The 26,942-nt window shown below is 42.3% G+C and overlaps 1 protein-coding gene across 1 annotated transcript in view; it reads right to left on the reverse strand.

Moving 5' to 3' along the window:
• The window catches only part of AHRR (aryl hydrocarbon receptor repressor), a 576,129-nt gene that overhangs the window by 492,652 nt on the left and 56,535 nt on the right, over window positions 1–26,942 (reverse strand). Inside the window, exon 3 of the mRNA XM_069730527.1 lies at window positions 10,660–10,841. Coding sequence (XP_069586628.1) covers window positions 10,660–10,841 — 182 coding nt within the window. The remainder of the gene's footprint in view (window positions 1–10,659; window positions 10,842–26,942) is intronic.

The following is a 26,942-nucleotide window of genomic DNA, read 5'->3' on the forward strand; positions in this document are numbered from 1 at the left end:
CCCTAACCCTACCCCTGGCAGCCGAGACCCCAAAGATTCTCCCGGTGCCGGCCGGCGGGCGCACTGCGCATGCGTCCGTCATTTTGAAGATGGCGGCGCCCACCAGGAGACACGAGGAGCATCGGGGGAGATAGGTGAGTATTGGGGGGCCACCTGGGACCCCTTTTCTCTGTCCTGAGAAATTAAAAAGAGATCGCGTTTTTTTTTTTGGTTTTTTTTTGCGATCGCCGGTAAATGGTTAATTACCGGCGATCGCAAATGCGGGGTGGGTTAAAACCCCCCCGAATCATGTTCTCTGGGGTCTCGGCTACCCCCGGCAGCCGAGACCCCGGAGAAAATCGGCCTCTGGGGGGCGCTATTGACTTTTTCCACAGCGCCGTTAATTAACGGCGCTGTGGTTTAAGTACCCTTAGCGGCCGCCGTTAAAAGGCGTATCGGCGGTCGCTAAGGGGTTAATACACAGAGGTGATCTTTTCACTGTCATCATCTCTACTACACATGAGTACATTCTGATAGGCAGGCAGGGTGGAAGTCACATATATCCATTTTTTTTACAGTAACGAAGATAAATTCCCAATTCTATTTTTTCTATGGTGTGCTCTCACTCTCAAATTTGTACTCAAGTCATCAGAGTTTATATTAAAAACGTTTATTAGAGTTTTGTGCAATATATCACAAAATTGTTGTAATTTCTGGACTGCTTAGCCAGTGGCAGGGAATATTACCAGTCTGGAAATAAAAAGCAAACCAACAAAAAAAAAATGGAATAACTAAAGCAAACCGCTGTGTCACTCTGTGTGGTCTTGCACAAGTGTTGACAGTATTTGTTAAACATTTCCTAGAATTGCTTCTATATGATCTGCATTAAAGTACCCCACGAAATCCTCAAGCATGCTTGACATTTATATTGTGGTGGGATTTTTTTCTATCTAAAAGCAGGGGAAAAAACTATGGAAAAATGCACTGAATATAAAAGGTTCTGCAAAAATAATCACTGCAAGGGCAGTATGGTATAGAAACAGATTTTCATTTCTATTTGCACATTTTGTAATTAAAACTATTTAGGAACGCAGCTCCCCAAACTGCCCCTCTCCATATAAGCTGCGACTGACAAGTTGTGCGTGTGCATTCATATACCCACATGACAGCCATCAATCACAAGTATGAGTCAGCTGTATTATGTGATAGTTACTATTAGCCAAAAGGCACATTATTTATATAGTTTTCGCAGATTGGCACACCACTTCTCTATACTACCCTACATTTAAAGGGATTCTCTGAACTAGAAAAAATGAAAGAAAATGCTATTATAAATACATTCTTATATACTTTTAATTAGCATCTGTATTTAGTTATTACTACTAGGGTAATAACCAAAGTACATTAAAACAACTGTGAACGTGTTACACTGAAAGATACCTGTACAGTAGGAAGCTCAGCATCCTCCTTTAATATGTAGGAAGATGTGCTTCACTAAGTTAGTATAGGTGCCTGTGAGCATGTGCAGTAGGAAACTCAGCATCCTCCCTTCTGTCACAGATGTGGTTTGTGGAACCACTGTGCCACGGACCGTGGAGAGCCTGGAGGGGCGTGAATAAGTGAACACCTGACGGTTCACTAGAGCCTCTGATGGTGAAGTTAGACTTGGCTCCAGATGAATGCCAAGTGCCATTACAGGACAGACCAACGGATGTGCAGCAGCTGGACCCAGAGGAAAGACTGGAGGGAGCAGCTGGCAGAGTTTGATTTAGAATGCAGCAGACAGAGTTGTCATCAGAGTGCAGCAGACAGAGTTCTCATCAGAGTGCAGCAGGCAGGATCTGCATCACAGTGGAGCAGGCAGGATCTGCATCAGAGTGCAGCAGGCAGGATCTGCATCAGAGTGCAGCAGGCAGGATTTGCACCAGAATGATTTGCACTGGAGAGCAGCATAGACAGGTATGCAACCTTACACAACTTAGACTGCAAAACATGAAGGTTGCTCAGGCACCTCCCCAGTGGGGAGGAAGCAATATATACAAAATGTCCCACTGCTATTGGCTGGGGAGGAAATAGAATGTACATGCGCCGACCCTTTTAAGAGGGCAGGAGTGCACGTGCCCTAAGGACAAGGCTAGACGACCGGTTGGAAGCATGCAGAGAATGGGGAAGGGAAGAACTGACAACAGCATGGGTGAGTGAAGTGACCTGCCGGAGTGTTAGGGCTGGCGGAACACACCAAGTATATTTAGATATTATTATTGGTGCGTTCGCAGCCCGGGGTCCACCATGCAGGAGACCAACCTGCTGTTAGGAAATGGTGGCACAATATGGCGGTAGAAGCGAACCCTGTTAGTTCACAGAGTCGAACAGAAGGGAAAACGCTGTGCTCTGTTAACGTCACAGGGGAACACAGCTGCCTAACAGAGCAAAAGCCATCAGTGGTCAGGGAGTAGCAAGCACACAAACACCTTCTCCGGTGAAGCCGGAATTCTAATGGCTTCACGCCAGCCCTGAATTCACCATACAAACTCCTCACCATAGGTGCCGGTATTCTAGTGGCTTATTTCAGCCGGACCCTGACCACAAGCAGACAAGACCACTGAGTAGCTGATTACAGGACACTAAGCTGCGATTACAGGACAGACCAATGGATGTGCAGCAGCTAGACCCAGAGGGAGCAGCTGGCAGAGTTTGATTTAGAATGCAGCAGACAGAGTTGTCATCAGAGTGCAGCAGACAGGATCTGCATCAGAGTGCAGCAGGCAGGATCTGCATCAGAGTGCAGAAGGCAGGATTTGCACCAGAATGCAGCAGGCAGGATTTGCACTGGAGTGCAGCATGGACAGGTATGCAACCTTACACAACTTAGACTGCAAAACATGAAGGTTGCTCAGGCACCTCCCCAGTGGGGAGGAAGCAATATATACAAAATGTCCCACTGCTATTTGCTGGGGAGGAAATAGAAAGTACATGTGCCGACCCTTTTAAGAGGGCAGGAGTGCACGTGCCCTAAGGACAAGGCTAGACGACCGGTTGGAAGCATGCAGAGAATGGGGAAGGGAAGAACTGACAACAGCATGGGTGAGTGAAGTGACCTGCCGGAGTGTTAGGGCTGGCGGAACACACCGAGTATATTTAGATATTATTATTGGTGCATTCGCAGCCCGGGGTCCACCATGCAGGAGACCAGCCTGCTGCTAGGAAATGGTGGCACAATATGGCGGTAGAAGCGAACCCTGTTAGTTCACAGAGTCGAACAGAAGGGAAAATGCTGTGCTCTGTTAACGTCACAGGGGAACACAGCTGCCTAACAGAGCAAAAGCCATCAGTGGTCAGGGAGTAGCAAGCACACAAACACCTCCTCTCCGGTGAAGCCGGAATTCTAATGGCTTTACGCCAGCCCTGAATTCACCATACAAACTCCTCACCGTAGGTGCTGGTATTCTAGTGGCTTATTTCAGCCAGACCCTGACCACAAGCAGACAAGACCACTGAGTAGCTGATTACAGGACACTAAGCTGCCATTACAGGACAGACCAACGGATGTGCAGCAGCTAGACCCAGAGGAAAGACTGGAGGGAGCAGCTGGCAGAGTTTGATTTAGAATGCAGCAGACAGAGTTGTCATCAGAGTGCAGCAGACAGAGTTCTCATCAGGGTGCCGCAGGCAGGATCTGCATCACAGTGGAGCAGGCAGGATCTGCATCAGAGTGCAGCAGGCAGGATCTGCATCAGAGTGCAGCAGGCAGGATTTGCACCAGAATGCAGCAGGCAAGATTTGCACTGGAGTGCAGCATGGACAGGTATGCAACCTTACATAACTTAGACTGCAAAACATGAAGGTTGCTCAGGCACCTCCCCAGTGGGGAGGAAGCAATATATACAAAATGTCCCACTGCTATTGGCTGGGGAGGAAATAGAATGTACATGCGCCGACCCTTTTAAGAGGGCAGGAGTGCACGTGCCCTAAGGACAAGGCTAGACGACCGGTTGGAAGCATGCAGAGAATGGGGAAGGGAAGAACTGTCAACAGCATGGGTGAGTGAAGTGACCTGCCGGAGTGTTAGGGCTGGCGGAACACACCGAGTATATTTAGATATTATTAATGGTGCGTTCGCAGCCCGGGGTCCACCATGCAGGAGACCAACCTGCTGCTAGGAAATGGTGGCATAATATGGCGGTAGAAGCGAACCCTGTTACTTCACAGAGTCGAACAGAAGGGAAAACGCTGTGCTCTGTTAACGTCACAGGGGAACACAGCTGCCTAACAGAGCAAAAGCAATCAGTGGTCAGGGAGTAGCAAGCACACAAACACCTCCTCTCCGGTGGAGCCGGAATTCTAAGGGCTTTACGCCAGCCCTGAATTAACCATATAAACTCCTCACCGGAGGTGCCGGTATTCTAGTGGCTTATTTCAGCCGGACCCTGACCACAAGCAGACAAGACCACTGAGTAGCTGAAGCTCATAACATAAGCTGATACTAGCGCATGGCCGTGCGGCCATGTGAACCTTTTATAGCTGCAGCAACTTCAGGACCTTCCTAGAGGACCAATGGGAACTGCTACAGTACCTGAGCAACTTCAGGACCTTCCTAGAGGACCAATGGGAGCTGCCACAGTACCTGAGCATGTGACCCCCGACCTCCAATGAGAGGTCTTATCCCAGGCATGCTCAGAAGGGGAAAAGCAGGACTTAGTCCCAGAGACGTCTGCTCGCCGCTGACCAGTACTGGCTACAATGGCTGAGCCTGGAAGGACAGCAGTAACGATCCGCACAGCATCAGGCTGAGCCAGATGCTGGGACTGACGTCTCCGCTGAGCAGACTCCACCATGGCTGGAGAAGGATGGGAGACCACAGCGGAGATTGTTCAAGATTCCCCCTGTGCAGAGGCGGGAACTCGACCCCTAACACGGACACCCTGCCTTTCAGAGCAGGACTCTGGCGTGGTGCTAACACCTTCATATGTAGGGATGTGCTCCACTAATACTGCTGAGGTGCCATAAGTGCTGAGGTAAGGAGAGGCCACTCAACCTTCTGAGCACCGTCTGAATGGCTATACATTGTATTCCTTACCTCCAGGCCACTCCAGAGGAGCTTCCTACTTCACATGCTCACAGGCACCTGTCCTAACATTCTACTACAGATTTTTGTCAGAGTAACAAGTCGGCATCCATTTTAATTCTATAGTGATAACCTCTGTAGCCAAAAGGATTTGTGATTTTCTAATTAAATGTATACAGTAAAGTATTTATAATAACATTTCATTTAGTTATTTTTTTCCTTATTCCCAGACAACCCATTTAAGAGGGATAACTCACACTCCTGTGCAGCAGCCACAGATCACTATAGTGGCCAATGGAATGGGACATGCAAATAGATTTACAGCAACTGTGCTATATACCTGCCACGTTTATAGCAAGTAAACGGAGAAATATACTATGGCCAAGGTGTCGAGTGAATGTCATACTTGCCTATAATGCATATAATTTTACATGAATAACACATATAACACATGCATGACCATTGTATACTTTTAAAGTAGCATTTGGACATGCAAAAAGAAATATTAAAGGTCTAATTTGTGTAGTAAAATGCACTATATGGACTAAAGTTTTGGGACAAACCTCTTAATCACTTAATTCAGATTTTTAATTCAGTCCTATTGCTTCAGGTCTATTATAACAAGCAAATTCCCCAAATTGATTTATGGAAAAATAGAGGCAAAAAAAAAATAACGTCTCATTAAAATATAATAATGTATTTAACTTATAATTTATTTAATTTGTTAAATAAATTATTATATTTTAATGAGACGTTATTTTGGTTTTTGCCTGTATTTTCCCATAAATCTATATGGGGAATCTGAATGATCATATTTGATTGGAGGTTTTACCTATAATCTTGGATTTTTGAAATGTATATTATATCAAGCATCTAGCCATGTAGTCTGCCTTTATACATTTTTTTGAAAGAATGGGTTGCAGCAAGTCAGTTTCTGGAATTTCATTATTTCTATGATCAACTGTGAGAGGTATTATTGAAAAGTGGAAGCATTTAGAAACCACAGCAACTCAGCACAAAGTGACAGACTGCGCAAAGTTACATAGTGCATAAAAAATATTTAGAATTGAGAGTCCTCAGTGGTTGATACCTTTTAATGGCTAACTGAAAAGATAGTAACAAATTGCAAGCTTTCGAGACTACACAGGTCTCTTCATCAGGCAAAGACTAAAACAAAATCTGAAGAATCACATATTTATGCATAACATAGCACAGAGAAAAGAAAAAAAAGGGAAAAAAACCATGGATAAGCCAGGTGACATGAAGCAGAATTACCATGGGTGATAAACAGTTACGTCCATAAATATTGGGCCAGCTCTTAGATAAGGAATGTTTTATTGTCCTCTGATAAGGGTCTCTGTTGTGATGACCCCTCATAGCCTGAGGGGCAAGTTCCTTAGTTGATGTAAAAAGACATACTGTAAATCCATGCAACACATTCATTCCTGCATTAAGACTGTCAAAGGTTGTCATCAGTGTATATTCCCAGACTCTTCTGTTTCTCTTATATTTGAAGCTACCTTTTAATACAAGTAATTTCATGTTCATAATGTTATGATTTGGGAGACAAAAATGTATTGTCACAGGTAGATCCATTCTTTTTTCTCTTATTGTATGGCGATGAGAGTTCATCCTTGTTCTCAGTTTCTGTCCTGTCTCCCCCACATACAGACCCCCAGTTGAACATTTAGTACAAATAATTAGGTACACCACATTAGAAGTGACGCAGCTGGTATCTTGTAGTCCTAATGTACTAAATGTCCAAGATATTCAGAACAAATGCTTACAACTTTGTGCAAACAATTTTGGGACGGTCCATTTCTGCTCCTTCATGACTGTGGCCCAATGCATAAAGAAAGATCCATATTGGCATTGTTGGGTTAGCTTAGTGTGGAAGAAGTTAAGTAGCCTGCACAGAATCCTGCCCTCAACCCCATCAAAAACCTTTGGGATGAGTCAGGACTTCTCAACAAATCAGTGTCTGACCTCACAAATTTTCAAAATTTTACCAAAATTCCCAGTCACACTTCAATATCTTGCAGAAAGCCTTCCCGAAGAGCGGAAGCTGTTTTAGATTTAAAGTGATCTCCAACTTTATGTTAATGTTTATGGATTTATAACAGTATATTATTCAAGCTCCTTTAAATGTAATGTGCATAACACATTGGTAACAAACTATGGTAGGTTGTGCATTAAAGGTTATTGGTGCTGGGTCATTTTATGGCCATTTATTTTTCCCCATTAATCATTACTATTTATTAGATGTAGACCAAATAAAATCAATATCTCTCTTTTATTTTCTTGCTGTAAAATAATTTTCTACTTTTCTGATGACTGGTCATTATACAACAGCTATCAAAATAGTAAAAATAAAAGTTTATCATGACTCAGGATAGTTGCAAATACTTATTGGTTTGACTAAGTCAACTTTATTTTTTACTTGTATCAGCGGAACATTTGCGTTGACCATATAACATTTACTGGCTGCTTTGGGGTGCGCTTTAGGAACAGCATGTAGGAACCGTCAACTCGTTGTATTGCCATGTAAAACTGAGAAAGCCGACCAACACTGACTGTAGGAATTGGCATTTTAACTTGTATCGTTTTAACTGATAAGTAAACAGCAATATATCAAATTAAATGTTTACTGACGCAATGTTGTTCTAATGCAGTTTTTGCAAAAAGAACTACATTTTACATATAAGAAATCTTTTCGAGGTTGTTAAAGGAGTATTCATTCTGGTTTCAACAACTAAATATTTTTCTAATAAATATTTATCTTTAAATGAGCAAATACATGTCCTTATATGTATAAACTCCCTCACTCCCCCATAAAAAACTGGGAGTCTGATCTTACAACATGATGAGTTGTGTCTTTCTCTCTGAAGAGTATACAGTTGTGCTTGAAAGTTTGTGAATCCATCAGAATTGTACATGTTTCTGCATAAGTCTGCCCGAAAACTACATCAGATTTTCTCAAATGTCCTTAAGGTAGATAATGTGAATCAAATCAAACAAATGAATGAAAAATATGACTATTTAATTCTTGTTGAGAAACATCATCCAATATCAAATGTCTGTGAGTGGCAAAAGTGCAAACCTTTAGTATTCACAGATAATTTTAAATTGAAATTTGAGTATGGAGTCTTCAATCAATGAGATTATAATCCGGTGTGAGTGGGTGTCCTGTTTTATTTAAAGAACAGAGATTTACCAAAGTCTGATCTTCACAACACATTTGTGGAAGTATATTACTTCACGAACAAAGTAGATTTCTGAGGACTTCAGGGTGGGGAAGGTTACAAAACCATCTCAAAAGAGTTTGGACTCCACAAATTAAGAGTCAGATAGATTGTGTACAAATGGAGAACATTCAAGGCAATTATTAGCTTTGCTAAAGGTGGATGATCAACAAAGAACCCTTGAAGAGCAAGAAGCAGAATAGTCCGCAAGGTTACAATGGAACCCAAGGTAACCCCTAAGAAACTAAAGGCCTCTCTCACATTAGCTAATGTTATTGATTCTACCATTACACCAAACAACAATGGAGTGCATGACATGATTGCAAGGAAAAAGCTACAGTTCTCCAAAAAGAATATTGCTGCCTGCCTATAGTTTGCTAAACATCACCTGGACAAGACAAGAGGCTAATATTTGTGGGCAGATGAATCAATATGTTTGGATAAAGAAAGCAATGCATTACAGCATTAAAATCCATTATACCATTTGTGGTACCAATATGACAGTTTTCCTTGTTTTTTTTGTATCTGGGTCAGGACAGCTTTTCCATCATTGATAGAACAATCAATTCTGAATGTTATCAGCAAATTGTAATGTAAAATGTCAGGTCATCTGTGTATGAGCTGAATCTCCAGAGAACGTTTCCTAAAGAAATGTTATGAAAAGACATGAAATGAATAGCTCATGGGAGAAAACCCACCAATTTAACAGAGTTGAAGCTATTTTGTATGGAAGACTGGGCTAAAATTCCTCCAAACCAGTGTGCAGGACTAATGGACACATACTGTAAACGATTAGAGGCAGCTAATGATGCACAAGGAGGACACACTAGACATGGAGAGCAATGGTTTACATTCCTTTACCACTCACAGAAATGTATTATTGGATAATTTTCCAGAATGCAAAAGACTGAGTGTAAAATTTTAGACTCATTTGCTTTATTTAGCTCTTCAAACCTACTCTTAGGATTTGGATTTGTGTGAAAATCGGATATAGGTCAAATTTATGAAGAAATATGGAAAATTATTAAGGGTTCACAAACTTTCAAGCACCACTATATATAGCAGATATAATGTTATGATATGATTTACGTTTAAGATTCTGACGTAAACTGATAAATGTTGATCAATGTATTGACTATAATAATACAAAAATGAGATGCTAAAAAGCTACTTGAGCACGTCTCCATCCTTAACTTGTTTCTAAACCAAACATAATTCAATGTGTTCAGTATGATGTGATATATTAAACCCAGAAAAAAAAGTATAGTTTTTTTATAGGATTACTGTGACGGATGCCACCGACGAATGCCATCAGTCAGCTATCCGTTTTTTATTTAACGCAATAAGGAATCAAAAATATAAGAAGGAGATGTCTCCTTCCTGATGGTTTTACTTTTGGCATTAGCTCAAGAAGTGCAGTAGGGTTTTAAAAAAAAAAAATACATTGTATGCAAAATTATCCTTACCAGACATTATATATCACATTCAAAAATATTCAACATAAATAGGCGAAAAATACAAACGGAGGCAATGCTCACAGTTTCTTGCTACAGTAGAGTAAACCTGTGTAGTATTGATTGGTTTAGCTTAGATATAACAAAATATGCAAGTGACAAATAAATGCCAAGTTTGCAATTCCATACATCGTACTATATATTAAAATCAACTCTCCATATTTTTTAATGCTATAGTAAACTTTAAATACACAGCATTTTTTGTTTGTTCCTTTTTTGGCTGCAATTTTGCATTTGCTAAGAGAAACAAATAAAAAGATCATCAAAACGTATGGCAAACACTTAAAAAATATGCCCTTTTTATCAAATGTTTTAAAACACCAAAAAAGTGGGTGAACTGGAGCCCTTAAGGGGTTTATACAAAAGTAAAACAATAGGAAACCCTTCAAGCACGCTGTGTTCTGCCCTTTGCAAATTTAATCAGTATTTACTATAAGCTTATATTTCTTTTTTAGTTTTAGGAACATGGTCTCACTTAATCAGTAAAAATAGTTTCTTCACAAAAACTGAATAAAGCAGCTCACTACAACCTTTTCCAAGGAGCAGATAAAAGCATAATGTGAAGCACCAATCGGCTGCATGTACACTCAGCCTTCTCCTCTAGCTCTGGATCAACTCTCTGTCACTCCACACACATTAGAGGCTAAGAAACAAAAGCAAACCTGTTTACCACTAGAACAAACTTCATATTCTGCATACATCTATAAACTAATCCACAGATAACACTTCCAGATACAAATGAACAGATGTCTAGGACTGTGCAGAAGTCAAGAATAAAGACTAGAAAATAAATATATAAAGACTAAAAAAATAATGACATCAACAATAGAAAATCTGCCCTTCTGCAGTTATAACCTACCTTGGAAGAAGCTTTTCACACGTAAATAGCTGACACTGAGTCGAAGTATGGAAAGTTTATCCAACTTTGTGATAATTTCTGGAGGAAAAGGTAGCAGGCTGGCCAGTCGATCTAATTCTGCATTCAGTCGATCTCTGTGTCTTTTGGAAGGATTTGATTTTTCACTCCCTGATGATGGTCTCCTATCACAGAAGAACATAAAGAATACATGAGTTATAATTTAAACTATATGTCCACACTTGGGGATTTTATTTTAAGATTATGTGCATATACTGGGGGCTAAAAATATTTTTTTCATTAAAATTTTTGCATAGTTTGCCTTCTATAGCCTATGTGTAGTATTGTTAATTGGTGGCTGTAGAAAGAGTTAATTGAGATTTTGTCAGTCAGCCAGCTAGACAATCTGACTGAGAGTTTGTAACTGTCTTTTTCTGAATTCCTCTCAGCTAATTTATGACCACAGACCACATAAAAGTTTTTAAAAAAAAACCTCAGTTTCAAAAATTATTTTTAGCCCCAACTGCATGCATTTTAGTAAAAAGAATTTTAAAAATTCCCCTCTCACAAATGAACAACCCCTTTACAACATTTGATATAGGTTTACGTCATGGTTGGGAAGGGACTCCTGCAAACATAAGTTTATGTTATGGCGATCATGTGGCCACAGTAGCAAGAGCCCACATGATCGCCACCGGGTGCTCGGCTTAAGTGAAAGCTGAGCCTCACCTGTCACTGCCAGGAGTGGTGCCCATACCGCCCTACACCATTTACCCCCTAAATGCCACAATCAATCATGATGACCTTTGGGACAGCGAGTTATGGCAAGCCTGTTTTTGAAAAACACCCATGGAGTTAAAAGTGTCATTACATTTGTCGATAAATTCATACTCGGGTGTAATTTCCAAAATGAGGTCACTAGAGAAGGCATTCTGCTCTTCTGGCACTTAGGGGTTATGTATATGGAGTTTGCAAACTGTTCTACGCTAATTTGTTCTCCAAGAGTCAAACAGCGCTCCTTCCCTCCCGATTCTCGCTGTGTAGATAAGCAGTACTGTACAGACACATATGGGGTATTTCCATGTTCAACAGAAATTGTGTGACAAATATTTGTGCTTTTTTTTACCCATTTCCCCTTGTGAAAATATAACATCTTTGGCTAAAACCTAAATTTTTGTGGTAAAAATTATTTTTTCTTCACAACCCAACGGTATAAAATTCTGTGACACATTTGTGGTGTCAATATGATGACTGCATCCTTATATGTATATATTGAGAGGTGTGGTTTGTAAAATGAGGTCACTTATGAGGGGTTCTGCTGTTCTGACACCTCAGGGGATCTTGCAGTGGGTCATGCCATCCACAAACCATAACAAAATCTGCACTAATAATATGGCATTCCCTCCCTTCTGAGCTTTCCTCTGTGATTGAAAAGTATTTCCCGATTAATTTTATTGGCACACTCAGGAGAAATTGTACAATAAATTGAGAGGCCATTTTTTTTTCTTATTAGCTCTTATAAAAACAACATTTTAGTGGTAAATATGTAATTATTCTTTCCCCCAAAAGTATAAAATTCTGTGAAGCACATATGGTGTCAACATGCTCACTGCACCCCTAGATGAATTCAATGGGGGGTGTAATTTGTAACATGGGGTCACTTATGGAGGGGTTCTGCTGTTCTGGCACCTCATAGACTCTACTAACGTGACATGGCACCATCAAACCATTCCAGCAAATCAAAAATTCAGTATGGTGCTTTTCCCTTCAGAGCTTTGCACTGTGCCTCAAAAATCATTTTAACCATATATGGGTACTCAAGAGAAATTACATAAAAAATTGTACCATTTATTTTCTCCTATCATATCTTTTGAAAATAAAAAATTGGGGGCAAAAGCAACATTTTAGTGGAAAAATGGTAATTTATAGGGATGAGTGAACGTGCTCTGTGATACTTGGATATCACTCGAGTATCTGGGTGCTCAGATGCACTCTGAACTTGGTGAGCATTAGCTAGTGCTTCAATTTGAAACTCAAATCCCCGCATGTTTGACATCTGTTACACAGCCTGTGAGTCCCTGTAATGGACTTAGCCATCTTGGTAGTGATATTACTGTGATTGGTTGGCTGCATTACTTCATCAGAGGTTATGAAAAGACCCGCACCGCCACACTTGGCTCACTGATGCCATTGCACAGCTCATGCACAGTTCTTATTGTAGGGAAAGAGCGCTTGTCCAGACCTGTTTGTGCACAGTTTATTAACTCTGAGTTCTCTAGTGTTAATACTATTGCTGATGCTGAGCATTCACACTAACAATCCTAAGCGCTAATCTTGTGCTTTGCTGTTTGTATCAGATACATTCTGAATTTAACCTAAAGAGGGACAGTTGCAAGAGTAGGGAGAGTGGAAGAATTCAGTCTCTTAGGCAGGGCTTGCAGTCTGTTGCAAAACATATAGCTGTGGCACGTGAGCACATTAATTATTTTTAAGTAAAAAAATGACTATATTTTCATCCATACAGTATTATGTGCTTTGTGGTACATTTCGGTGTTATATAACACTCCCAACACGTTGAAAAATTTTTCTAGATTCAATTACTCATCCATGGAGTATTAGGTGCTTTCTGCAACATTTTGGTTTTATATAACACTCCAAAAAAGCATTGAAAAATATTTTTTGATTCAATTACTCACACATAGAGTGTTACGTGCTTTCTGTTACATTTCGGTAGTATATAGCACTCCAAAAAAGTTGAAAAATATTTATGGATTAAATTACGCACCCATAGAATATTACGTGCTTTCTGTTAAATTTTGGTGGTACATAATATGCCAAAAAAGTTGAATTTTTTTTCTCGATTCAATTAGTAATCCATAGAGTACTACGTGTTTTCTGTTACTTATCGGTGTTCTGCAACACTCCAAAAAAGTGTTGAAACAGATTTCTGGATTCAATTACTCACTCATAGAGTATTATGTGCTTTCTGTTACACTTCGGTGGAATTTAACACTCCAAAAGTGTTGAAAAATTTTCTGGATTCAATTATTCACCCATAAAGTATTGCATGCTTTCTAGTAATGAGAGCGTTTACTCGTTGCTTGGGTTTTCCCGAGCATGCTCGGGTGGTCTCCAAGGATTTGTTAGTGTTCGGAAATTTAGTTTTCATCTCGGCAGCTGATTGACTTACTACTAGCCAGCTTAATTACATGTGGGGATTCCCTAGCAACCAGGCAACCCCCACGTGTACTCAGCCTGGCTAATGGCTGCAAATCATTCAGCTGAGGTGATGAAAACTAAATCTCTGAACACTAACAAATACTCGGAGAAAACCCGAGCAATGAGTATACTCGCTCATCACTAGTGCTTTCTGTTACATTTTGATGGTATATAACACTACAAAAAAGATTTGAAATTTTTTTCTGGATTGAATTTGGCATCCACACAATATTATGTATTTTGTTTTATATTTCAGTGGCATATAACACTCCAAAAAGTTCAACATTTTTTTCTGGATTCATTTAGTCATCCATACAGTATAACATGGTTATTTTTGCATTATGTTATTAGATAAAATTCTAAAAAAAGTTCAAAAATTATTCCTGAATTCAATTATTCATCCATACAGTATTATATGCTTTGTTTTACATTTCGGTGGTATAAAACAGGAAAAGTCAATTTTTAACGTTTAGTATCGGACACTAACTGTTCAGTATAAACCCTGAACTTTTATGTTCGGTTCGGTCATCTCTAGTAATGACCCAAACTATAAATTGAGCATTCTATTTGTCCCATTCATTAAACATCACAGGAAAAAAATAACAAAGCCAGAATTGCTGTTTGGTGACTTTGACTAAAACAAAATTAGAAAAATCTAGAAAAGTCACATAAACCTCAAAATTCCAGTAATAGAAACTACAAAGTCTCATGCAAATAACAAGCCCTTACACAGCTCCATCAACAAAAAGGGTATGACCCCTAAAATATGCCAACATATAAAACATAAATGAGGTTCTTTTAATAAAATAGAATAAAACAAATTATACACTTGGTATCCTTGACTCTGTAATGAGTGACCAAATTTATAGAAAGAGTACACTGAAAGCTATAAAAAATAACCAGAATATTTTATGTCCAAAAAGTAATAAAAAGCTATGAAAAAGTCACTTGAACCCCAAAATCATACAAATAAACACTATAGATTTATCACTCAGAATATTGTTGTTTTTTTGTCACCTTATCTCACAAAGATGGTGTAAAAAGTGTTGAAAAATTCACATGCATCCAAAATGGTAAACATATAAACTATAGCTAGTCCTGCAAAGAAAAGCCCCATACTGCTCTGTCACTAGAAAAAGATAAAGAATAGAAAAGCTCTAGAGATTAGTTGACAACCTTTAATGGCCAAGGGCTCAGACTACACAGGCTACTTTCACACTAGTGTTGTGTGATGTACGTCGCAATGCGTCATTTTGGAGAAAAAATGCATCCTGCAAACTTGCCCACAGGATGCGTTTTTTTCCATAGACTTATATTAGCCGACGCATTGCGACGTATGGCCACACGTCGCATCTGTCGTGCGATGGATGCGTTGTGTTTTGGCGGACCGTCGGCACAAAATAACGTTGCATGTAACGTTTTTTTGTGCATCGTGTCCACCATTTCAGACCGCGCATGCGTGGCCGGAATTCCGCCCCCTCCTCCTGGACCTTACAATAGGGCAGCGGATGCGTTGTAAAACTGCATCCGCTGCCCCCGTTGTTCTTTTTTTCGCAGTTTGCGTCGGTACGTCGGGCCGACGCATGGCGACGGCCCCGTACTGACGCTAGTGTGAAAGTAGCCTCACCCTGCCACTGCTACCATCTATTGGACATGTGAGAACTAAATATTTATGATTGAGTGAGTACTGAAGACTGCACAACACAGGCAGACAAATACTGTTTCAGAATCGTATAATCTATCATTAAACAGCCTTAAACAGATGCTCAACACACTTTAATGTGCTTTATTCCACTCAATGGTGTTTCCTAATGAATTACAGCATTGTGTTCACCAGCTGACAGAACACAGACATGAAAAAAATGAATAAGACACTTGACTGAACAAATACTCTGACCTTTACAGATTAGAAACCCAGTTAATTACTTCTGTACAATACGTAAGAGGAATTTACCAGATAAAATTGTTTTATTTTCTTACGTAGAAAGTTGGATTTTCAAACAATTTTAACAAAGTTTCTGATTATTTTATGAGTTTGGACTATGGGACATTCTGTACTTTCTACATATTTGCAAAAAGATGGTTGATGATTTGGGAAACCACCAACAACTAGAAGAGATTATCTCTAGCAATCCCGAGTTCCTGAGAAATCCTTGTACAGACCTTTATGAATCGGCAGAAACAGCGCAATGTGACTTTCATCATGAGTGTGTTAGGAAGTCGTTGTGAAGCTCACGTTATCTGTAGCCATGTCTGTATGTACATGTACCACTGAAATATTATACAGATAAATCAGGCTGACAGTGATTGAAAATACTTTTGCCTCAGAAACATTTTCTGTGTAAGTCACAAGGTTTGGTAAGGCAATGCATTCAAAAATGTCACCACCATACTTGAATAGTCAGAGCTGAAATAAAATAATGTTAGATTCAGGCTATATTCACACATCCATGTAACATGTCCTTGTGCTGTCCATCTTTTTCTTGGACTAAATAGGAACTCATGGGGGGCTATTTATCAAGACCTGCAATTCTTTCATCAGTCTCGATGAGGGGACATTCTGGAGTGGAGATCCAAATTCATTAAGAGGCTTTTGCCTCTTAATGAATCCATCGAAGCATGTGGTGGAATGAGCCGCTATGTGAGCCTTGCCACAAATCTTATTTCAACCCCTGCTGGAGTAACATTTGTGGTGTAGTGGATGAAGCAACATGTCATGAATTTGATGAACGGGGGTCACCACACCCTGCCATGCCCCAGCTTTACCCACTTTATCTGAACTGGGGCAAGAACAGCGAAAACATGCATTCTTGTGTAACTTTGTGTTTGCACAAAAAATGCGACTTTTCAAAGCTTTTTTTTTTTCACAGAAAACTGATGAAAAAGCTTTTATGAATCGCCCCCACAGAGTTTCTTGGATCTATATACACATGGGTGAAGAACAAGGATCTCAGATATGGAGACTCATAGAAGGACCTATCCTGATCCATGTTTCTTCATCAGAATTGGCCATTCAGGTCTATGGGGATTTGTGAAACATGGATGAAAATTGGCAGGCTTCAGATTGCTTCTATATCTCACATATTTGTTGCTCAGTGATAAATCTGAAAAAAATATGTGATCTTCAAGGGTTCTTTTAATAGACTTTGGAGTAAAAATATTTAATTAGTGAAAAAAATGGATGAGAAAAAAAACAGATGTGACGCGGATGCCACACAAAGGCAATACAGATGACACGTGAGAAAATGAGGTCCAATTCTCACAGATGGTAGCGTTTGCACGTATATGTGAATGTAACCTTATCCTGAGAATTATTCAAATAATGAATTTTTATTCTTTCACAAAACAAAAGTGAGTATAATTTCCCAGGACAGATTTAGTGTGCATGGGTATTACACGATTGCAGCCATTGAATGAATGTCTATTGGCTTCTTGTTAGCCGATTGGCGGTCATATAGTAGCCTGTTTAGACGAGCTGACTGCATTTTCATGAAAACTAAATTATCGTTAATGCAGTTCAATCTGTGTGCATACAATATTAAAATATTCAGCAGCGCATTCCTATTTACACAATAGGACGTGCTGCTAAAAATAGTGATTTTTAAGCAAACTTCAAAATTATTTTATCCAAAGAACATTTGTAAAGTGATGGACTGCCTGTTTAGAAAGGCTGATTGTCGAGAAGATTCTTGACAGTGTAAGCGCTATATTACTTTTATGCTGATGAAACATAACAGCTGAACATGAGAGGTGTTATGATGCGGTGGTCTAGGAGCAACATGGAACGAGCTCTGAAGGAAGTGGTAACTGTACTGACCGCAGTCCCTAAGCTCAACACAACACTAGAAGTAGCCGTGGAATGCTCCTAACTCTCCCTAGGCATCTCGTCACAGCCTAAGAGCTAACTACCCCTAAAGACAGAAGCAGGAAAACTATCTTGCCTCAGAGAAAATCCCCAAAGGATAGATTAGCCCCCCACAAATAATGACTGTGAGTGGAGAGGAAAAAGACATACACAGAATGAAATCAGGATGTAGCACAGGAGGCCAGTCTAGCTTGATAGATAGGACAGGATGGAATACTGTGCGGTCAGTATAAAACACTACAAAAATCCACGCAGAGTTTACAAAAAATCTCCACACCTGACTAAAGGTGTGGAGGGTAAATCTGCTTCCCAGAGCTTCCAGCAAGACAGAATTAATTCATACTGATAACGCTGGACAAACATAGGAAGCACTGAACGGATAAGTCCACAATCTGTGAACAGAAAAGCACAAGCAAAAACTTAGCTTTGCTGAACTGGTCAGGATAACAGGGAAATCCAAAGAGATGTGAATCCAACCAGGAACCATTTACAAGTGGCACTGGCTGAAGGAACAGCCAGGCCTAAATAGCCGAGCAGAAGAGACAATAAGTGGAGGCAGCTGATGACAGCTAACTCCAAGGAGCAGCCATACCACTTGAAACCACAAGAGGGAGCCCAAGAGCAGAACTCACAAAAGTGCCACTTACAACCACCGGAGGGAGCCCAAGAGCGGAATTCACAACAGTACCCCCCCTTGAGGAGGGGTCACCGAACCCTCACCAGAGCCCCCAGGCCGATCAGGACGAGCCAAATGAAAAGCACGAACCAAATCGGTGGCATGGACATTGGATGCAACAACCCAAGAATAATCCTCCTGGCCATAACCCTTCCACTTGACAAGATACTGAAGCCTCCGCCTCGAAAAACGAGAATCCAAAATCTTCTCAACCTCATATTCCAACTCTCCCTCAACCAACACCGGGGCAGGAGGGTCAACCGAGGGAACAACGGGCACCACATATCTCCGCAAAAAAGATCTATGGAAAACATTATGAATGGCAAAAGAGGCTGGAAGAGCCAAACGAAAAGACACCGGATTAATAATTTCAGAAATTTTATAAGGACCAATAAACCGAGGCTTAAACTTAGGGGAAGAAACCTTCATAGGAACATGACGAGAAGACAACCAAACCAAATCCCCCACACGAAGCCGGGGACCAACACACCGACGGCGGTTAGCAAAACGTTGAGCCCTTTCCTGAGACAATGTCAAATTGTCCACCACATGAGTCCAAATCTGCTGCAGCCTATCCACCACAGAATCAACACCAGGACAATCAGAAGGCTCAACCTGCCCAGAAGAAAAACGAGGATGAAAACCAAAATTACAAAAGAAAGGTGAAACCAAAGTAGCCGAACTAGCCCGATTATTAAGGGCAAAACTCGGCCAACGGCAAGAAAGACACCCAATCATCCTGATCAGCAGACACAAAGCATCTCAAATAGGTCTCCAAGGTCTGATTAGTTCGCTCAGTTTGGCCATTAGTCTGAGGATGAAACGCCGAAGAAAAAGACAAATCAATGCCCATCCTAGCACAAAAGGCCCGCCAAAATCTAGAGACAAACTGAGAACCTCTGTCAGAGACAATATTCTCCGGAATGCCATGCAAACGAACCACATGATGAAAAAATAATGGAACCAGATCTGAGGAGGAAGGCAACTTAGGCAAAGGTACCAAATGGACCATTTTAGAGAACCGGTCACAAACAACCCAGATAACAGACATCTTCTGGGAAACAGGAAGATCTGAAATAAAATCCATGGAAATATGCGTCCAGGGCCTCTCAGGGACCGGCAAGGGCAAAAGCAACCCACTAGCGCGGGAACAGCAAGGCTTGGCCCGGGCGCAAGTCCCACAGGACTGCACAAAAGCACGCACATCGCGCGACAAGGAAGGCCACCGAAAGGACATAGCAACCAAATCTCTGGTACCAAAAATCCCAGAATGACCAGCCAACACTGAACAATGAACCTCAGAAATAACCTTACTTGTCCATCTATCAGGAACAAACAGCTTCCCCACTGGACAGCGGTCAGGCCTATCAGCCTGAAATTCCTGAAGCACCCGCCGCAAATCAGGGGAGATAGCAGAAAGAATCACCCCCTCCTTAAGAATGCCAACCGGCTCAAGGACTCCAGGAGAATCAGGCGAAAAACTCCTAGAGAGGGCATCAGCCTTAACATTCTTAGATCCCGGAAGATATGAGACCACAAAATCAAAACGGGAGAAAAACAGGGACCATCGAGCCTGTCTAGGATTCAGCCGCTTGGCCGACTCGAGGTAAATCAGATTCTTATGATCGGTCAGGACCACAACGCGGTGTTTAGCTCCCTCAAGCCAATGTCGCCACTCCTCAAACGCCCACTTCATAGCCAACAACTCCCAATTGCCGACATCATAATTGCGTTGCGAAAACTTTCTGGAAAAAAAAGTACACGGTTTCATCAAAGAACCATCAGACTCCCTCTGAGACAAAACGGCCCCTGTCCCAATCTCAGAAGCGTCGACCTCAACCTGAAAAGGAGGGGAAACTGTTATGATAAGGTAATTCAGTACCACAATGGACATAGAGGTCAGAGCACATACAGTGACCTGACAATAACCCAAAAACATAGAACGAGCTCTGAGACGTGGGAACTCTGCTGACCGCAATCCCTAATCCTCTCCAACCACACTAGAGGCAGCCGTGGATTGCGCCTAACGCTCCCTATGCAACTCGGCACAGCCTGAGAAACTAGCTAGCCTGAAGATAGAAAATAAGCCTACCTTGCCTCAGAGAAATACCCCAAAGGAAAAGGCAGCCCCCCACATATAATGACTGTGAGTTAAGATGAAAAGACAAACGTAGAGATGAAATAGATTTAGCAAAGTGAGGCCCGACTTTCTGAACAGAGCGAGGATAGGAAAGGTAACTTTGCGGTCAACACAAAACCCTACAAAAACCACGCAAAGGGGGCAAAAAGACCCTCCGTACCGAACTAACGGCACGGAGGTACACCCTCTGCGTCCCAGAGCTTCCAGCAAACCAGAAAAAACAAATAGACAAGCTGGACAGAAAATACAGCAAACAAAATAGCAAAGCAGAACTTAGCTATGCAGAGCAGCAGGCCACAGGAACAATCCAGGAGGAAACAGGTCCAATACTAGAACATTGACTGGAGGCCAGGATCAAAGCACTAGGTGGAGTTAAATAGAGCAGCACCTAACGACTTCACCACATCACCTGAGGAAGGAAACTCAGAAGCCGCAGTACCACTCTCCTCCACCAACGAAAGCTCACAGAGAGAATCAGCCGAAGTACCACCTGTGACCACAGGAGGGAGCTCTGCCACAGAATTCACAACAGTACCCCCCCCTTGAGGAGGGGTCACCGAACCCTCACCAGAGCCCCCAGGACGACCAGGATGAGCCATATTAAAGGCACGAACAAGATCGGGAGCATGGACATCAGAGGCAAAGACCCAGGAATTATCTTCCTGAGCATAACCCTTCCACTTAACCAGATACTGGAGTTTCCGTCTTGAAACACGAGAATCCAAAATCTTCTCCACAACATACTCCAACTCCCCCTCCACCAAAACCGGGGCAGGAGGATCAACAGATGGAACCATAGGTGCCACGTATCTCCGCAACAATGACCTATGGAATACGTTATGTATGGAAAAAGAATCTGGAAGGGTCAGACGAAAAGACACAGGATTAAGAATCTCAGAAATCCTATACGGACCAATGAAACGAGGTTTAAACTTAGGAGAGGAAACCTTCATAGGAATATGACGAGAAGATAACCAAACCAAATCCCTAACACAAAGTCGGGGACCCACACAGCGTCTGCGATTAGCGAAACGTTGAGCCTTCTCCTGGGACAAGGTCAAATTGTCCACTACATGAGTCCAAATCTGCTGCAACCTGTCCACCACAGTATCCACACCAGGACAGTCCGAAGACTCAACCTGCCCTGAAGAGAAACGAGGCTGGAACCCAGAGTTGCAGAAAAACGGCGAAACCAAGGTAGCCGAGCTGGCTTGATCATTAAGGGCGAACTCAGCCAAAGACAAAAAGGACACCCAGTCATCCTGATCAGCAGAAACAAAGCATCTCAGATATGTTTCCAAGGTCTGATTGGTTCGTTCGGTCTGGCCATTAGTCTGGGGATGGAAAGCCGAGGAAAAAGACAAGTCAATACCCATCCTACCACAAAAGGCTCACCAAAACCTCGAAACAAACTGGGAACCTCTGTCAGAAACGATATTCTCTGGAATGCCATGTAAACGAACCACATGCTGGAAGAACAATGGCACCAAATCAGAGGAGGAAGGTAATTTAGACAAGGGTACCAAATGGACCATCTTAGAGAAGCGATCACAGACCACCCAAATGACTGACATCTTTTGGGAGACGGGAAGATCTGAAATAAAATCCATAGAGATATGTGTCCAAGGCCTCTTCGGGACCGGCAAGGGCAAAAGCAACCCACTGGCGAACAGCAGGGCTTAGCCCGAGCACAAATCCCACAGGACTGCACAAAAGAACGCACATCCCGCGACAGAGATGGCCACCAAAAGGATCTAGCCACTAACTCTCTGGTACCAAAGATTCCAGGATGACCAGCCAACACCGAACAATGAACCTCAGAGATAACTTTATTCGTCCACCTATCAGGGACAAACAGTTTCTCCGCTGGGCAACGATCAGGTTTATTAGCCTGAAATTTTTGCAGCACCCGCCGCAAATCAGGGGAGATGGCAGACACAATTACTCCCTCTTTGAGGATACCCGCCGGCTCAGATAAACCCGGAGAGTCAGGCACAAAACTCCTAGACAGAGCATCCGCCTTCACATTTTTAGAGCCCGGAAGGTACGAAACCACAATGTCAAAACGGGCAAAAAACAACGACCAACGAGCCTGTCTAGGATTCAACCGCTTGGCAGACTCGAGATAAGTCAAGTTCTTATGATCAGTCAAGACCACCACGCGATGCTTAGCTCCTTCAAGCCAATGACGCCACTCCTCGAATGCCCACTTCATGGCCAGCAACTCTCGATTGCCCACATCATAATTTCGCTCGGCAGGCGAAAACTTCCTGGAAAAGAAGGCGCATGGTTTCATCACCGAGCAATCAGAACTTCTCTGCGACAAAACAGCCCCTGCTCCAATCTCAGAAGCATCAACCTCGACCTGGAATGGAAGCGAAACATCTGGTTGACACAACACAGGGGCAGAAGAAAAATGACGCTTCAACTCTTGAAAAGCTTCCACAGCAGCAGAAGACCAATTGACCACATCAGCACCCTTCTTGGTCAAATCGGTCAATGGTTTACCAATACTAGAAAAATTGCAGATGAAGCGACGATAAAAATTAGCAAAGCCCAGGAACTTTTGCAGACTTTTCAGAGATGTCGGCTGAGTCCAATCATGGATGGCTTGGACCTTAACAGGGTCCATCTCGATAGTAGAAGGGGAAAAGATGAACCCCAAAAATGAAACCTTCTGAACACCAAAGAGACACTTTGATCCCTTCACAAACAAAGAATTAGCACGCAGGACCTGAAACACCGTTCTGACCTGCTTCACATGAGACTCCCAATCATCCGAGAAGATCAAAATGTCATCCAAGTACACAATCAGGAATTTATCCAGGTACTCTCGGAAGATGTCATGCATAAAGAACTGAAACACTGATGGAGCATTGGCAAGTCCGAATGGCATTACTAGATACTCAAAATGGCCCTCGGGCGTATTAAATACAGTTTTCCATTCATCGCCTCGCTTAATATCTTGGTGAACCAACTAGCCCCCTTAATCCGAGCAAACAAATCAGATAACAGTGGCAAGGGGTACTGAAATTTAACCGTGATCTTATTTAGAAGGCGGTAATCTATACAAGGTCTCAGCGAACCATCCTTCTTGGCTACAAAAAAGAACCCTGCTCCTAATGGCGACGATGACGGGCGAATATGCCCCTTCTCCAAGGACTCCTTCACATAACTCCGCATAGCGGCGTGCTCAGGCACAGATAAATTAAACAGTCGACCTTTTGGGAATTTACTACCAGGAATCAAATCGATAGCACAATCACAATCCCTATGCGGAGGTAGGGTATCGGACTTGGGCTCATCAAATACATCCCGGTAATCAGACAAGAACTCTGGAACCTCAGAAGGGGTGGATGACGAAATTGACAGAAATGGGACATCACCATGTACCCCCTGACAACCCCAGCTGGACACAGACATGGATTTCCAATCTAATACAGGATTATGGACTTGTAGCTATGGCAACCCCAACACGACCACATCATGCAGATTATGCAACACCAGAAAGCGAATAACCTCCTGATGTGCAGGAGCCATGCACATGGTCAGCTGGGTCCAGTACTGAGGCTTATTCTTGGCCAAAGGCGTAGCATCAATTCCTCTCAATGGAATAGGATACTGCAAGGGCTCCAAGAAAAACCCACAACGCCTAGCATACTCCAAGTCCATCAAATTCAGGGCAGCGCCTGAATCCACAAAAGCCATGACAGAATACGATGACAAAGAGCAGATCAAGGTAACGGACAGAAGAAATTTTGACTGTACCGTACCAATGGTGGCAGACCTAGCGAACCGCTTAGTGCGCTTAGGACAATCAGAGATAGCATGAGTGGAATCACCACAGTAGAAACACAGCCCATTCAGACGTCTGTGTTCTTGCCGTTTAACTCTGGTCAAAGTCCTATCGCACTGCATAGGCTCAGGTTTAAGCTCAGGTAATACCGCCAAATGGTGCACAGATTTACGCTCACGCAAGCGTCGACCGATCTGAATGGCCAAAGACATAGACTCATTCACACCAGCAGGCATAGGAAATCCCACCATGACATCCTTAAGGGCTTCAGAGAGACCCTTTCTGAAAATAGCTGCGAGCGCACCTTCATTCCATTGAGTGAGTACGGACCACTTTCTAAATTTCTGACAATATACCTCTATCTCATCCTGACCCTGACACAGAGCCAGCAAATTTTTCTCTGCCTGATCCACTGAATTAGGTTCATCGTACAGCAATCCGAGCGCCAGGAAAAACGCATCGATATTACTTAATGCAGGATCTCCTGACGCAAAAGAAAATGCCCAGTCCTGAGGGTCGCCACGTAAAAAAGAAATAATGATCCTAACTTGTTGAACTGGGTCACCAGAGGAGCGAGGTTTCAAAGCCAGAAATAGTTTACAATTATTTTTGAAACTCAGAAATTTAGTTCTATCTCCAAAAAACAAATCAGGAATAGGAATTCTCGGTTCTAACATAGAATTCTGAACCACAAAGTCTTGAATATCTTGTACTCTTGCCGTGAGCTGATCCACACATGAAGACAGACCTTTAATGTCCATCGCTACACCTGTGTCCTGAACCACCCAAATGTCTAGGGGAAAAAAAGGCAAAACACAGTGCAGAGAAAAAAAAATGGTCTCAGAACTTCTTTTTTCCCTCTATTGAGAATCATTAGTACTTTGGGCCTCCAGTACTGTTATGATAAGGTAATTCAGTACCACAATGGACATAGAGGTCAGAGCACATACAGTGACCTGACAATAACCCAAAAACATAGAACGAGCTCTGAGACGTGGGAACTCTGCTGACCGCAATCCCTAATCCTCTCCAACCACACTAGAGGCAGCCGTGGATTGCGCCTAACGCTCCCTATGCAACTCGGCACAGCCTGAGAAACTAGCTAGCCTGAAGATAGAAAATAAGCCTACCTTGCCTCAGAGAAATACCCCAAAGGAAAAGGCAGCCCCCCACATACAATGACTGTGAGTTAAGATGAAAAGACAAACGTAGAGATGAAATAGATTTAGCAAAGTGAGGCCCGACTTTCTGAACAGAGGGAGGATAGGAAAGGTAACTTTGCGGTCAACACAAAACCCTACAAAAACCACACAAAGGGGGCAAAAAGACCCTCCGTACCGAACTAACGGCACGGAGGTACACCCTCTGCGTCCCAGAGCTTCCAGCAAGCCAGAAAAAACAAATAGACAAGCTGGACAGAAAATACAGCAAACAAAATAGCAAAGCAGAACTTAGCTATGCAGAGCAGCAGGCCACAGGAACGATCCAGGAGGAAACAGGTCCAATACTAGAACATTGACTGGAGACCAGGATCAAAGCACTAGGTGGAGTTAAATAGAGCAGCACCTAACGACTTCACCACATCACCTGAGGAAGGAAACTCAGAAGCCGCAGTACCACTCTCCTCCACCAATGAAAGCTCACAGAGAGAATCAGCCGAAGTACCACCTGTGACCACAGGAGGGAGCTCTGCCACAGAATTCACAACAGGAAACATCCGGCTGACGCAACACAGGGGCAGTAAATCGGCGTTTAAGCTCCTGAAAGGCCTCAACAGCCTCAGAGGACCAATTCGTCACATCAGCGCCTTTCTTCGTCAAATCAGTAAGGGGCTTAACCACACTGGAAAAGTTGGCAATGAAACGGCGATAGAAATTAGCAAAGCCCAAAAATTTTTGAAGGCCCTTCACAGATGTGGGTTGGATCCAGTCATGAATAGCTTGGACCTTAACAGGATCCATTTCTATAGACGAGGGAGAAAAAATAAAACCCGAAAAAGAGACCTTCTGAACTCCGAATAGGCACTTAGACCCCTTCACAAACAAAGCATTATCACGAAGGATCTGGAACACCATCCTGACCTGCTTCACATGAGACTCCCAATCATCAGAAAAAATCAAAATATCATCCAAATATACGACCATGAATTTATCAAGATAATTGCGGAAAATATCATGCATGAAAGACTGGAACACAGATGGAGCATTAGAGAACCCAAATGGCATCACAAGATATTCAAAATTGCCTTCGGGCGTATTAAATGCAGTTTTCCATTCGTCACCCTGTTTAATACGAACAAGATTATATGCCCATCGGAGGTCAATCTTATTAAACCAACTAGCCCCCTTAATCTGAGCAAACAAATCAGTAAGCAAAGGCAAGGGGTATTGGAATTTGACCGTGATCTTATTAAGAAGACGATAATCAATACAGGGTCTCAAGGAGCCATCCTTCTTAGCAACAAAAAAGAAACCCGCTCCCAATGGTGACGAAGAAGGCCGAATATGCCCCTTCTCCAAAGACTCCTTAACATAACTCCGCATGGCGGCATGCTCTGGCACAGACAAATTGAAAAGTCGGCCCTTAGGGA

The sequence above is a fragment of the Ranitomeya imitator genome, chromosome 6, assembly GCF_032444005.1.
Source record: "Ranitomeya imitator isolate aRanImi1 chromosome 6, aRanImi1.pri, whole genome shotgun sequence".
Taxonomy (NCBI): Eukaryota; Metazoa; Chordata; class Amphibia; order Anura; family Dendrobatidae; genus Ranitomeya; species Ranitomeya imitator.